Genomic DNA, 15,646 nt, shown 5'->3' with positions numbered 1-15,646 from the left:
ATCAAATTTATTTTTTGGTTTCTTTGTAGCAAATACAAGTAAATGAAATTGATTCACATAAAGAAGGTCTTCCATTCTTCCCCTCCACGTGTGATAATTTGAACCAATTAAAGTGACCATTCTACTCAAATTAGCTTCCATCATTCTACACAAAATTTCAAGTAATATGAACCAAGCTCTTATATCACTTTGTTAGAAGAAAGACCAATTCTAGACCAATTCTTCTTCCACCTTGTATGAACCTAGTAGGAAGTAACTAAATAAAGCACATATAATTTACTACAAACTAAAGCACACACACAAAAGAGAACACAAACAATTTTTATGTGGAAAACCTTTTTGGTGTAAGAAGGAAAAACCACTGGACGGTAGTCTACCGAAAAATATCCAATAAATCAAAAGTTGAATTAAAATTATATTCTCTAGTGAAAATTAGAGGCAAACAAGCAAAAGAATATCAAGGAAATCAAATTTGTTTTGGAAGAAGCATGAAAACATTTTACCAGAGAGGTAATGTTTGTAGACTAAAAAATTGGACTAAGAGAGGTCCATACCTGATCTCCATTGCTTTGATTGTAGAACCTTGAGTCACAAATGTGCCCATAAAATTTCAGCTTAATCTGACCATGAATGCCTCTTGATGAAACTGGATAGTGCTGATTTTTCTGCCTCTTCTATCTTGGTGGTTGCCCTCTTTCTCTTTTCCTTCACACTTGAACAAAAAAAGATCTTTTAGGGTTTACTCAACCCTCATAGAAATGGGTCGAGCCAAGAATCCCACTTTCTTTCTGTGAGCTTTAACCCCACATGGGCTTCACAAAAATAGGCCATCTTCCTCATAAGAGGGAAACTCAAACTAACAATTTGGGTATATAAATTGATATCTTGTCAATTTGCAAAGACAACGTTTTTTCTCATCAATCTTGTGAATCTCTCTCTTTTTTTTACTGTTCATACCTTTTAAATCTTGCGAGTTTTTAGCTGCCTGGTTCATTCCTTTTTATTCTCTGTTTTCTTTTGTTTTAAATTTTTTTCCTTTCCTCATCTCTGGTTTACAATTCATTTTCTTGTTTTGGTTTACTCTCCTCCTTTGTTTCGAATCTCACCTCGGCTAGGTGGATAATATAGAGTGAGTGCTGTAATTGAAGGAATTTATACAGAGGAGGAAGAGGGACAAATTAACAAGATCCATGAGTTGTAGAGAGGAAGAAGTGAAGGAGACTTTCTAGGAGAAGGGAGGGAGGGGATGTACGAGTTGTTTTGTTTCTTTAGAGACAAGAAAGATTGAATTGAAATTTTCTCTTATAATTAATTTGTTTAATGGGTATGATCAATCTGGAAAAGGTTTTAAGTTCCCATCACCAGTGAGCAATGGGCATTAGAAAGCACCTTTGGTTGTCTTATGCCTATACAATTCAAAGGAGGTACTTATTTCAGAGGTTGATGGCGTATGCAGTTAGACTGGACTTGCTTCCAAATGCAATCGTCAAGATTCGTGAAGAAAAAAAAATACAGCAAAATGATGAAGGCAAGGATCCAAAGAGTCAAGACGACCAACTCACCCGGTTAAGCTATCAACTTATCAACAGCAAATTCTTTATTTCTTCTGAGAGATTCTTACATTTGAATACAAAGAAGAGGAGCCAACAACAAGCAAAACAATTGACGCAATGCAATATCTCAGACCCTTTACGAAAGACTATCTGAAGAATTTCTGTAAGCTCAAAATACAAATCTGCCTGTTTGAGAAAAATTTACAGATTTTTTACTTAGATTCAGCTTGTTTCTCCTGCTTCTTCACGCTTCTATAGGATCCGTAGAAGTAAGAGGTGAAACCCCAGATGCAGAGAGCCAGTGCCATTCCCTTCTCTCCTGTGAACTTTTCATGGTAGAATATAATAGCAGCTACCTCAGTCATTGGAAGGAGAGTAGCAGTAAGCACACCTGAGAAAAGAGAGGATGTGCAGAAGACAACTCCTAACATCCCCATGAAAAGAAACTGAAACATTACTGCACAGCAAGCCAAGACTACGTAATACTTGACTTCTCCCAGCTCATAGACTCTAGCTTCCCTTGCCATGGCTGAGAAATCGTTGTTTATCAGCATCCCAATCGTGCAGAAAACAGTGGCAAAGAAGGTGGTGCCGAACTGAAACTGCATCACCACTGGGTACGTAATGGCTCTGCTTGCCTTGGCGAAGCAAGTCTCGATGCAAGGCAGAAGAAATCCCAACAGTGAAGCCGCTCCCAGTGTTATGACGAATCCCAACAAGTACTCACTGTTGGTAACGTGGGGAGGTCTGTCTCCATTCTTCCTGATACCCAGAAGGATAGCTCCGAGGGTCATCAACACGACGGCGTTAGTGGAATAAGGAGTGAATTTCTGCCTGACGATGATGAGAGCGAAGAAAGCTGTGAAAGCGAGCTGGGTGGAGAAGAGTAAGGAAGAGGTCGAGACGGGAAGGTACGACAAGCCTAGCGAGTACATAAAGTTGTCAAGGCCGATGAGAAGACCAATGACTGCACTGGAAATTAGAAGCTTTGGCTCTGCCCAGAACGGGGCTCCTGCAAGCTTACTTCGAGAGAATAGAACAGAGAGTGGGATCAGAAAAATCGGAAATCCGGCCGTCTGAACCCAGCTCGCAATCCATTTTCTGTTCCCTCCATGGAGATAGTAAAGCCTTATCAGCAAAGGCCCTCCAATGGTTCCCACAGCCGCAAAAGCAACGTTGAGAAGGAGGATCCACCAGTTGACATGGCGTTTTGGTGCCACATCCATGTCGGTATTCTTGTTTTCGGGACTGAGAGATCCTTCCTCCAAGCTCCTTTCCATTTCCACGGCCAAAGCTTCAGTTTCTGAACAAGGAGAAAGATGGGGGAGTTTTCAGTGAAATCTCTAGTCCCGACTGTAATTATCTGATCTTGATGGATGGGGAAGGACGCAGAGAGGAGCTAATTATTTATATTGCGTTCAGCTTCACTTTAATCTACCCACTGCGAAATTTCTCCTTATTTAGCAGTCAAACTAGCAGCAGTCGTCCTTGACTGTAAGCAAAATGCTTTGTGAAAATAACAAGACGACAGGACCATGCATCACCTTCCATCAAGATCAAACATGGAACTACAGTCAGTTAATTATTGAATAATTGAGCGATTTCTAAAAGGTGAATGTTGCTATTGGTGATCAAATTTCGAAATACGTCTACCGCGGTAGAGTTTTCTGCCAAGATGAATTGCCATCTGAACTACCGAATACAGCAAGGATCTCATGGCTATCTCTTGCACACACAAAAAAAATATCTCCATTCAAGAAGTGCCAAAAATACTTTGGATTCATTTTCTTGGTCCCGTTGAAACCAAATAAGCCACTCTAATTCTTTTAAAATAGCTAAGTGGTGATTATGAACAGTGAAGCAGTTTCCGACAAAAACGGGAGTGATGCTATCTAAACTAAGGCAGGCTTAACTAATAGAGATAAAGAAGATAAGAATAAGAGAAGTTGAGATTATCTCAACTTGTAACTCTGTAGTCATGTACACTTGTAACTCTACAATCATGTAAATCCTCTTATCTTTTTGTACCTATAAATAACAGTATCACTAAAAGTAATACATCAGGAAATTATTCTTTTATCTGGTTCTATATGGTATCAGATTTAAAGATCTGATTTCTTCTCTCTGCCGCCACCGTTGACCATTGGCACTTGAGCCTCGGCCTCCCGACACCGAGCTCAGCCTCTGGTCCCTCTCTGCAAAGCCCCACAACTTTCTACGACGCCCATTCGTTTGACGGTTTTGCACCATCAAGCCTACCACAACAGCCGTAGACAGTAGCGTGCTATCGTATACCGTGCCACCATGTGCCACCGATGATTCCGTCGTCGTCACCGCAACAAAGTCCCGTAACTCTACTTTGCTCAGAGTTTCTGCAGAGCCTGTTGACAGTCCTAAGAAACCCTGCAACCAACAGTCATCAATGTTGCTAAGTGACCAGCCACATGCCGTCGCCGCTCACACTTTTGTAACTCACAACTGCACGCCGTTGCTAAGTGATCAGCCCCTACCAAGTCAGAACCGGAAGCTCGCCGTGCCACTGCCACTCGCCGTCGTCGCCGTAGTGAGCCACTGGTATTCTTCTTCCCGATTTTTTTTCCAGCGACCTTTGGTTTAATCTGAGGTCCGAATTAATTTCGGGAAGAAGAAGAGAAGACTCACACATGTGATCTTCACACGTACGAAGAAAAAACAACTAGTTTCTACTCATGGTTTTTGAAGATTCTCGTATTACTATTCCCAATGCTCATGACCCAACCACACTACTGACGATACTCCACATCCACAACTCGGTCAAACTCACTTCCACAAATTATTTTAGTTGGAAAGCTCAGATAGAGGCTATTCTTTTTTGTTATGATCTCCTCAAGTTTGTTGATGGTTCTTATTCTCTGTCTTCTGCCACAAAGATGATCAATAATCATGTCGTTTTGAATCCCGAACACATTACGTGGCTTCGTCAGGATCAGCTAATTTTTGGTGCTCTTATCGGTACTCTCATGCCATCCATTATTCCACTTATCACTCACTCAAGCACCTCTCATGAAGCCTAGACAATTTTGGCTAGTACATATGCTCGGCCCTTGTGAGGCCACATCAAACAGATCAAGGAGCAACTCAAACATACCACTAAGGGATCTCAATCAATTTTTGAGTATATGCAGTATATTAAAACACGAGCTGATGAACTTGCGGCCCTAGGCAAACCCATGGATCAAGAGGATCTCACTGAGACAATTCTTGATGGGCTCGATGATGAGTATAAACCACTTATTGATAATATCAATGGTTGTGATATGCCAATCTCTTTTAATGAGTTGTATGAAAAACTCATCAACAAAGAAGTCTCGCTATGTGTTCAACAAGCTCATTCCTCTCCATTTCCAGCTCACTCCTCTTCTTTTCTAGCGACCAATGGTATCTCTCATCTTATGTCTCCTCCTCATACACCTGAACATAATAGGTATTCTGAACAGCGAGATCGTCACATTGTTGAAACAGGTTTGTCTCTTCTTTCGCATGCTTCTATACCTCTATCTTACTGGTCATATGCCTTCTCCACTGTTGTCTAACTCATCAACCAGCTTCCAACCCACACTAAGTCTTCTGTCACCCTATCCCACACTTTTTGGCAATCCTCCTAACTATTCTAAACTACGCAGTTTTGGTTGTCTTTTTTATCCGTGGCTCCGGCCATACTTTTCTCACAAACTCAATCCTCGTTCCTCTCCGTGTGTCTTTTTAGGGTATTCTACTACTCAAAGTGCCTATCTATGTCATGATCCCACTACATCTCGTCTTTATGTGTCGCGTCATATTAAATTTGTTGAGTCTATCTTCCCCTTCACTTCACTTCAGTCTCATCTTAACCACCCCTCATTTGACACACTCTCCCATTGGTGTTCCTCTGAGTCCTTCCTCTCGGCTACTGGCACATCATTTGCAGCTTCGATCCCTACGTCCCCAGCCAGCCTCGTTAATGATTTCCCTCCTCAGCCCTCCCCATCACCACTCCCCACTCCCCACTCCAAACCACATACCCACTTTGGATGACCCGCACCCATCATCCATATCTACTTCCTCACCTCCGCGTGTTATTGTCACCAAATCCAAAAACAACATTTACAAACCCATCCAAAAACGAAACCTCATAACCAAAGTTCCTGCATCTGCCAACCGTGAATCCACATCTATAACTCAAGATCTCACCAATCCCAAATGGCGTCAGGCTATGTCTGATGAGTATGATGCTCTTGTTTAGAATGGTACACGGGAACTTGTTCCCTCGGATCCTTCGCAAAATTTGGTTGGTTGCAAATGAATTTTTTGTACTAAATATCTTTTTGATGACTCCATTGACATGTACAAGGCTCATTTAGTTGACAAATTATTTCACCAGTGCCCTAGAGTTGATTATCATGAAACATTAAGTCCTGTTGTCAAGCCTACCACTATTTGCATTGTTCTTAGCCTTGTAGTAAGTCATGGCTGGTCACTTCGCCAACTTGATGTCAATAATGCATTTCTCCAAGGCACTCTATTTGAGGATGTATTTATGACACAACCACTGGGTTTCATTGACCGTGATAATCTGAATCACGTCTGCAAACTTCACAAGGCTCGCTACGGTGTTAAGCAAGCACCTCGTGTTTGGTATCATGAGTTGCGCCAGTTTTTCATTATCTTGGGCTTCACCAACTCTCATGCAAACTCATCTCTATTTATCTCACACACAGGTTCAGTCGTGTTGTATATTCTGGTCTATGTTGATGACATTATTATTATAGAAAACAATGATCAATCTATGGCGACATTCATCCACCAACTTGCTCAGAGATTCTCACTGAAGGATCTTGGCCCCTTGGCTTATTTTCTCGGTATTGAAGTTGTTCCTCATTCTCAAGGCCTCATTTTGTCTCAACGCCAGTATATCTGTGATCTCCTTGCTCACACACGTATGACCAATGCAAAACCTGTTGCTACACCCCTTGCCACATCTTCTACACTCACACTTCAGTCTAGCATGACACTCTCTGATGCATCTGAACATTGAACTGTTGTTGGAAGTCTACAATATTTGTCTCTCACTCACCCTGACATTGCTTATGTGGTCAATAAGTTATTTTAGTTTATGCATTGTCCCACTACTGATCACTGGGATGCTGTCAAGTGTTTGTTACGATATCTTTGTGGGACTCTGGATCATGGTATCATCTTACATCAACAATCTTCTCTTTCCCTTCATGTGTTCTCTGATGCTGATTGGGCAGGTAACAAAGATGATTTCACTTCAACCGGTGCCTATATTGTTTACCTCGGTTGTAATCCTATCTCTTGGAGTTCTAAGAAGCAATGGACTGTGGCTCGATCCTCTACCTAGGCGAAATATCGATCTGCTACAACCACTGCAACTGAGATTCGTTGAATTTGCTCTCTTCTCACTGACCTTGGTGTTTTTCTTCTAGAACAACTGGTCCTTTATTTTGACAATAAAGGTGTTGTCAATTTATGCTCCAAGCTAGTTTTTCACTCACGAACTCATGCATCATTTGCTGATCAATTAGCAGATGTTCTTTCTAAACCGCTTCCCCGAACACACTTTCTCCTTTTGAAGACCAAGATTGGAATCTAGCCATGGCATGACAGAGATAAAGAAGATAAGGATAAGAGAAGTTGAGATTGTTTCAACTTGTAACTCTATAGTCATGTACACTTGTAACTCTACAATCATGTAAATCCTCTTATCATTATGTACCTATAAATAATTGTATCAATGAAAGACATACATCAGAAAATTATTCTTTTATCTAGTTCTATATTAACAACGATTACAAAATAAACAAAAAAATTTGAAAAATAAAAAAGGTGAAGAATAAGGGCTGAGAGAGACAGAGAGAGGCAAGAGAAAAAAAATCATCTAGAGACGAAGAGATGCAGAGAAAGAGACTAAAGGGATTGAGAGAGAGGAAACAAAATAAGAAAAGAAGAAAGCAAAAAGAGAGCGATTGAAAGAGGGGCCAAGAGGCTGAGAGCGAAGGGATTTGAGATAGAGATGTTGAGACTTTACAGAGATAGCTCAAAGACGACTCGACTAGAGAGAGGAGATCAAGAACGAAACTTACCAAATGACCAAAGTGGTAGAACCAAAATCATATAGAATAGAATCATGCACCTGCTTACCATTTACCAAAGAAGAAGATGAAATGACAACTAGTGAAAGTGGGAGATTGCTTCGCTATTAGGCAAAGGATTTCCCTACCAGGCTAACTAAAAAAATAAATATTGTTAAATTAAAAGTTAGTTAAAATTTAAAATTTTAAAACTTTGGAGGGATACCTATAGGGATATTTTAAATTTGGTTATTTATCAGATTAGGATCCCTAATTTTTTTATTCCAATTCGAAAGTAAATCAGTCAAGAATAAGACTTCAATTTTTGTGTTGTATTCTCATTCACGTTGTTGGCCTAAATAGGCTTTTTACAAACTATACATGAATAGTTTAAGAGTGGTTAACGGGATTACAAAATCACATAATTACAGAGATTACATAATATGTATTGAGAAGGCAAGAGTATATTTCTTCGTAAGGGAAGAAATTTCAACACTCCCCCTCAAGTTGGTGCATTGATATCACTCATGTCCAAACTTGTTGAGACAATTGTTAGAAACTAGGTAAGACAGTACCTTGGTCAGCACATCGGCTAGCTGATCTTGAGACCAAACATGAGAGGCTTCAATGATTATTACTTCTAGATTTTCCTTGATAAAGTGCCTATAACTTCAACGAGTTTAGTTCTATCATGTATGACTGGGTTGTGGGCAATATCACATGTTGCCTTACTATCACAGTATAATTTTATAGGACTTGTTTACTCAATGAGTATTTCTTGTATGAGATTTTTTATCCATAATATTTCACATATTGCATTGGCCATTCCCCTGTATTTGGCTTCAACTGACGATCTAGCCACCACCTCTTATAGATCATCGATCCTCTATTGACCCAGCCCAATCCGCATCGGTATAACCTTCAATTTTCAAGTCGCTTCCTTTTTTAAATAAAATTCATTTCCCTGGAGATGATTTCAAGTAGCACAAGATATGGTTGATGGCTTTCATATGTTCTTCACTCAGAGAGTGCATAAATTGACTAACCACACTTAGTTCATAAGTTAAATCTGGTCTGGTATGTACAAGATACATTAACCTCCCGACTAGTCTCTGATAACATTCATTGTTAGCAAGGACTTGATTTGAATGTATTCCCAGTTTTAGATTTTCTTTTATGGGAGTACTGACTGGACTACATGTTGTCATACCAATTTCTTTCAACAAGTCCAAAACATATTTTTGTTGAGATAGAAAAATTTCTTCCTTCAATCTTGATACTTCAATACCAAGAAAATATTTCAAGTAGCCAAGATCTTTCATTTCAAACTCTCTGGCAAGATGACTTTGCAATGCTTTATTTTCTTCTGGATCATTCTCAATTACTATCATATCATCAACATACACAATAAAAGTTGTGATTGCTTCCTTGTTAGATTTCAGGAAGAGAGTATGATCTGAGCTGCTTTGCTCGTATCCGATAGATTTCGTAAAATTAGTAAACCTTCCAAACCACGCCCTTGGGGACTGCTTCATACCATATAGGGACTTCCTTAGTTTACATACTCGTTTGCATAATACATCTAGGAGGTAATTCTATATATACTTCTTCTTGGAGATCTCCATGCAAAAATGCATTTTTAACATCAAACTGATAGAAAGGCCAGTCAAGATTCACAACCAGAGATAGTAGAATTCGAACAGTATTGATTTTGGCCACTCGTGTGAATGTCTCCATGTAATCAACCCCACCCCGTAGATTTCAGTATATCCTTTGACGATAAGCCTTGATTTGAACCTTTCAGTGGTGTCATCAACTTTATATTTAATGGTAAATACCCACCTGCATTCGACTGGTTTCTTTCCTACATGTAGGTCAACCACTTCCGATGTTGAATTCTTTTGGAGATACCTCATTTCTTCATTCATAACTTCTTTACACTTAGGATCTTTCAAAGTTTCCTGCACACTTTATAAATAGATATACCAGATAATTGATTCACAAATATTTCATTTGCCATTGACAATCTATGATAAGACACAAAATTATGCATGAGATACTGAGATTTAGAGGTGAGAAGAGGTTCATAATTAAATCTAGGTTTTCCTCTTGTGGTTCGATGAGGTAGCACTCTTAGTTGAGTTTTAGAAATTAGTTGAGGCTCAAACATGGACTCAGACTCAGAAAGCAATTGATCCACCGGTACATTATGAAGGGGGGAAGATGTCATCTGAGACTCTGGTTGCATCACTTCCATCTGATCTTGACTGTCTCCATCCTGTGAATCATACTCATTTGTATCATTTTGATGTTCATTGTTGTAATTTGAATACTTTCCACTTGTAGTATCCAAGGTGTCCAAATGATGATTAAAGGTTTGCAATTCAATCATGTTCTCCTCCTAAATTGAAGATTCGGGAGTAGAATAATACATGTTATCTTCGTAAAATACCATATCAAAAGTTACATACAATTTGCGAGAGGGAGGATGATAACAACGATAGCCTTTCTGATATTGAGCATAGCCAACAAAGACACATTGGAAAACTTGGGGTTTCAATTTATTTTTCAATGGCTTATGGAGATGAACAAGGGCTACACACCCAAAAACTCTAGGTAGCAGATTCGGCACAGCAGGTGAACTTATGGTTTCATGAAAAACACTCAAGGGAATCTGAAATTATAATGCACTTGAGGGTATACGATTGATAAGATAAGCTGCAGTTGTAATGGCTTCACCCCAGTAACTAGCTGGCATATGAGCTTCAAAGAAGGAAGCACAAACAACCTCAAGAAGGTGGCTGTTCTTTCGCTCTGCAACCCCACTTTTCTGAGGGGTGTACAGACAAGTAGTTTGATGAGTAATATCATGATCATCTAGATATTCTTTCAAACCTTGATTAACAAATTCTCCACCATTGTCACTGCAGAGAGTTTGTATTGTAGAATGGTACTGAGTGGCTATCATTATGTAAAATTGTTTGAACAATGAACTAACTACACTTTTTGATTTCATTAAGCCAATCCAAGTCATACGGGTTTGATCATCAATAAAGGAAACAAACAACCGTTTATTCCTAAGAGAGGCTATATTTGCTGGACCCCATACATAACAGTGGATAATCATAAAGGGTGTTGGACTCCTATTTATGCTTATTTGAAATGGAACATGATGGCTTTTAGTCAATTCACATACCTTACACTTAAAATCTGAAACATATAATCTAACAAAGAGTTTTGGAAAAAAATTCTTTAAATAACCAAAGGATTAGTGATATGCCATAACCAAATCTCAGAATTTGCTGATTTATTCATGGAGAATGCTTGAGCTAACTGATGAGAACTCTCTGGCTTCATATCAAGGTAATAGAGCTTCCCCCTTCGAGTACCATAACCAATTGTCTTCCGAGTTTGAATGTCTTTAAAAACACAACAGTTATGCCAAAAAATCACAATACAACGCAGAGTACGAGTTATTTGAGCCACTGATAATAAATTATGATTGAGTGTTGGAACAACTAATACAGAATCAAGACTCAGATTTTCAATGCGGGTGATGGAATCGTTTCCAATAATGTCAGAGGGAATATCATTTTTTGTAGATACGATATGCTATTTAGATGGTTTCATAATTTTAACATGATGGTTGTCAAATGTCATATGATCAGTAGCACTAGAATCAATTATCTATTCACTATTTCTACTAGGAGAGAAAGTATTAAGAACCTTACCAAATGTGGCAATTAAAACTGATGATTCTACTATTGCAACAGAAGCATGATTATTTAGTTTAGAGTTTCATTTACTAGGCACTTTGGTAGGATCCCACCATTTTGGATACCCAATAAGTTCATAGCATTTTGACTTTGTATGCCCAATCTCACCACAACGAGTACAAATACGCTCTGGTTTTTATTCCTTCGACATGATGTAAGAAGATCAATGATGATCAGAATAAGATCACCCAAAAATATTGGTTCGGTCCGCTTCCTACCTCTGGGTTGACTCGGTTTGGGTCTCTAATTCTGGTTCGATTCGAGAACTGGTCCGATCAGATTTTTGTTCGTTGGGTTGACTAGGTTTGGGCCTTTGATCGTTGTCCAGTCCGAAACCGGGTCGCTCGACAAATAATAAACAAACGGACCTCAGTTAAGCAGAGATTTTTTTTGTACCTTTGTCTTCGTCGAGACAGTGTGGAGACAAAGCTTCTCCTTCTTTGCCAACCAGCTGGTGGTGTGGTTTGTTGGGAGGCCGAGCGGTGGCGACGTTCGGAAATTCCACCGGTCTTCTCTAATGGTGGTTCTGTTCACTGTGACGACAGAGTAGACTCTCCTTCTTCGGCAAGCTAGTGTTGAGCTGGAAAGCCGATCGGTGTTTCGTTGGCGATTTTTCGACGACTTCTGGGAGTCCCATCGGAGTTCGTGTAGCGGCAATTTGGTGTTATAGCAATGATTGAGAGTAACATGAAAAAATAACACAATTGCACCTTGGTCTTCTCCATTGGCAACGCTAGTGTAGGTCTCCAGAAGGTGGTTCAATTACAATTCGTCGGCGGCCTTCAGAAGTTCCGCCGGAGTTCTGGTGGCGGCAGTGATGAATACAGGAGCACTAAAAGGTGGTTCGGCGACTGGATGGGCCAAAGCAGAAAAACAAAGATCTTCTGCTCTATTTTTTTAGCGACTTCTACTGGCGACAAAGATGAATACGGGAGCACTGACTCTAATCTTCGGTGACTAGAAGGAGAAAAAATTCTCCTGCTACGAAACCAAGTCAAGAATAAAACTTCAATTTTTGTGTTGTATTCTCATTCACATTGTCGACTTAAATAACCGTTTTATAAACTATAAATGGAGAGTTTAAGAGTGATTAACGAGATTAAAAAATCACATAATTACAGAGATTACGTAATATGTACTAATAAGGTAAGAGTATATTTCTTCGTAAGGGAAGAAATCTCAACAAAATCGAATATCAATATAATATCCAAACTTGCCGATCCAAATCCAGATCGAATCTGAATAATATCATGATCTGTTGACAATTGGTACCCTCATGGGGCTCTATATATAAGAGAGATGCAAGAGATGAGGAAAAATATATGAGTATATTTTGTAGTAATCAATTATTCAAAAGATTATTCTTATTGAAGTGAAATATATTATTTATTATGCTATCTTTAATAGAACGAGATGCAGCGGATGGTGGAAGAAATGACTACAATTCATACCCACATAGATGAGTTAGTGATATGCAATTTGTCCGCGGTCACAAATTTGGGTACATCAAGGGTTTAGGTAAAGGTCAATTGCCTCTTCTAGGAGGTCCAATCAATCTTTATGACATGAGCGCGATGAACATGTCCATCAATTATAGACTTTGAAATTGAACATGGTGAGATGCGCTAATTCTTTCTATAGTTACGTGTAGAGCAATAGAGGTATTCTCCATTGTATTTCGGCAGCAAAGTATTTCTATTTTTACCAATAAAATGATATTTTTATTAGTAAAATATTATTTTGCCAATGAAAACTTTATTTTGTTAGCTAAGGTTTCATTTTTTTACGGTGTTGGAATATTTGTTTGTATCGACCGGGTCAGTCCTTGTATAAGATCCGTAGGGTTGTTTTCCTAATAGGTTCGAGCCTTTTAGCGCATTGGTTTCAATATACGGAAATCATAGTTTCATTGGCAAAAGTTCTACGATCGAAAACACACAACAAACTCTACTTATTGGGAAAACTTTTAAAAACGTGCCCTATATCATATACTCAATGCTAAAATGAACCTTGGCTTTTCTCGCTAGAGGATGCCCTAAGAGTAGCAACCCAAGTTCAAGTTTGTGCAATAAACCTTGTTTAACATTATCCCACATGTATCGATCTAATCATGTCAAGACAAAGAGTGGGTTGTGTGAAACTTGGCTATCATGGGAATTGAACTTTAGACCCTCGGTCAAAGGATGAGCCCATTAGTCTTTCCACGTGGTTGAAACCTTGTAATTTCGAGGAAGAAGGGGTTTCATCAAGTGCAGTTAAGACATTGACGCAGAACGGAAAGTACTTGAGACAAAATAAATTAATAGAGATACGAATAAAATTCCAACACGCAGGCTGCTTTGAAATTGAAAATGGTAACGAAACTGTAAATCTGATGAAATAAAACTATTTTAAAGCTACTACCCTGACTATATCATCACTCTTATGAGTAAGTTTGAGCAGGAGCAGGGAGAATCAACAATGAACCAACTCCAAGTCTAAGGCGGCTCCAGTCGTTCGCCGAAAAGGAGTTAGGTAGATGACAAGAACAAACGGCTGTTTTGTCGTTTTAAAAACGAACACGACCGTGGCAAAATACTACCAAAGTTCATCAATGGCGGACTCGTTAACCTCAAGAGAAAAACAAGAAGAACTTAATGATGGGATGCTCAGAATGGATTCTCTTATAAACCTCACGTGGGATGTTGTATAGATCGGAAATTTTTTCTCCTAAAAAACTCACGTGGGATGTTGTAGAGGCATATATATAAGTATATGTTTTATCATGGCTGATCAACATGGGAAATGGGTATTTCAGTAGTTCGATCTATTAATCAAACAACTCAGATAGCCATTTATCGGATGATTGAAATAACCGTTGATCATGATTGAATAACTGAGATAATATTTCACATGTATCGCACCAAATTGTTTTTCGTATTAAATCAGTACTCTATATTTTATTCTATAAAAAGATTAAAAGTAAAAACCAAAATACAACAGACAAATTCCAGGAATTTTCAAAAAAATATCTAATCTATCCAAAGTACAAATTAATGGTGTCATAAACTTCTTTGTTATACCAGATCTAATTTTATACTTACAACTTCTCAAACCCTCTTTTCCAATGAAAAATAGGAGTTGGAATTGATTGATCGTTGCATTTAAGGAGAAGCTACTCGTTAATTGGCCAACAAAGGGAACATTTCCAATAACGGGGACAAGTTGGTAGACATGGGGAACGGCAGTCTTACTCCGCACCTCAACTTTCTTCCTCTTTAAATGCTTGAAAAAGGACATTCCCTCTAGGTCTCTTCCATAAAGGCCAATTTTCCACAAAAGAAAACAAAATCAAGGAGAACCGATCAGAATTCTCACTGGCTAGTTGCCAAGAGGAAGAGGACCAAGAAAAATAGCTTGATGGGACTGAAAAAGAAATACCCTCAAGTTTAGGAAAAAACAAAAAGAAGAAAAAATGCCAAATGATGGTGATGCTAGAGAGAATTGTTTGTGTTTTGCAGCCTCCAATAATGTTTTTTCCATTTTGTATTTGGCTTTTATTTTGCTTGTTTTAATCAATATAACAATGTAAGGATTTTCAAGGGTGTTTTCATACCGATAAGAAACTATAGGAATAAATGACTAGCAAAATATTTTTCATTTGATAAAAAATTTCTAGTGTTTGAGTAATTTTTTTGGGATGGAGTAAAGTTTTTTTTTTTAAATGTGAAGTGGATTAAAAATTAATCTCCTCTATCTATTTTTAATATTTACTAAACCGAATATTTTGTTTATTATGTAGATAGACACTCTAATTAGTTTTCTCATTGTTTCCTATGACAACACATACCCAAGAAAACCAATCATAGTATTTTTTTTCCAATGGAAATATTTTTCAATGAAAAAATTAATTAAATAAAAATAAAATTTTAGTCATTTTTTATTTTTTATGGTGGCACAACCAACCCTTACTATGTTAAGTAGTTGTATCAATATGTACAAAAAATCCAGTTCTAGGTGCATGACTTCTCTCATTTTTTCTTCAAATAATACACATAGTTATAATGGGGATCGTTGGGTTAGCCATGGAGGATAAGGTACCAAGTGAACTAATTAGTTGGTGACTTAATAAGATTTGTCTAAATGTAGTATTTTCTAATATTGATTGATCTTAATTCAAATTAGGTTTAATAAATAAGATTGTCTAAAATGTAGTATTTTATGTTTT

General features: G+C 38.2%; 1 protein-coding gene across 1 annotated transcript; it reads right to left on the bottom strand.

The window, feature by feature from the left end:
• Positions 1 to 1,765: 1,765 nt before the first annotated feature.
• Positions 1,766 to 2,833, bottom strand: LOC137949399 (purine permease 3-like). The gene has a single exon (XM_068795461.1). It carries the CDS (start codon positions 2,831 to 2,833, stop codon positions 1,766 to 1,768), a length of 1,068 nt encoding a protein of 355 aa, XP_068651562.1.
• Between the last annotated feature and the right edge of the window lie 12,813 nt (positions 2,834 to 15,646).

The sequence above is a fragment of the Aristolochia californica genome, unplaced genomic scaffold (genome assembly GCF_029961685.1).
Source record: "Aristolochia californica isolate CCGP_79_NKW_82.1479 unplaced genomic scaffold, dmAriCali1.0.hap1 SCAF_14, whole genome shotgun sequence".
NCBI classification, from domain to species: Eukaryota; Viridiplantae; Streptophyta; class Magnoliopsida; order Piperales; family Aristolochiaceae; genus Aristolochia; species Aristolochia californica.
Note: the sequence above shows the minus strand (reverse complement) of the source record. Positions and strands in the feature narration are given on the sequence as shown.

Bases quoted from the DNA above. Each gene is read 5' to 3' on its own strand.
- LOC137949399 (XM_068795461.1), bottom strand. From the start codon at position 2,833: ATGGAAAGGAGCTTGGAGGAAGGATCTCTCAGTCCCGAAAACAAGAAT.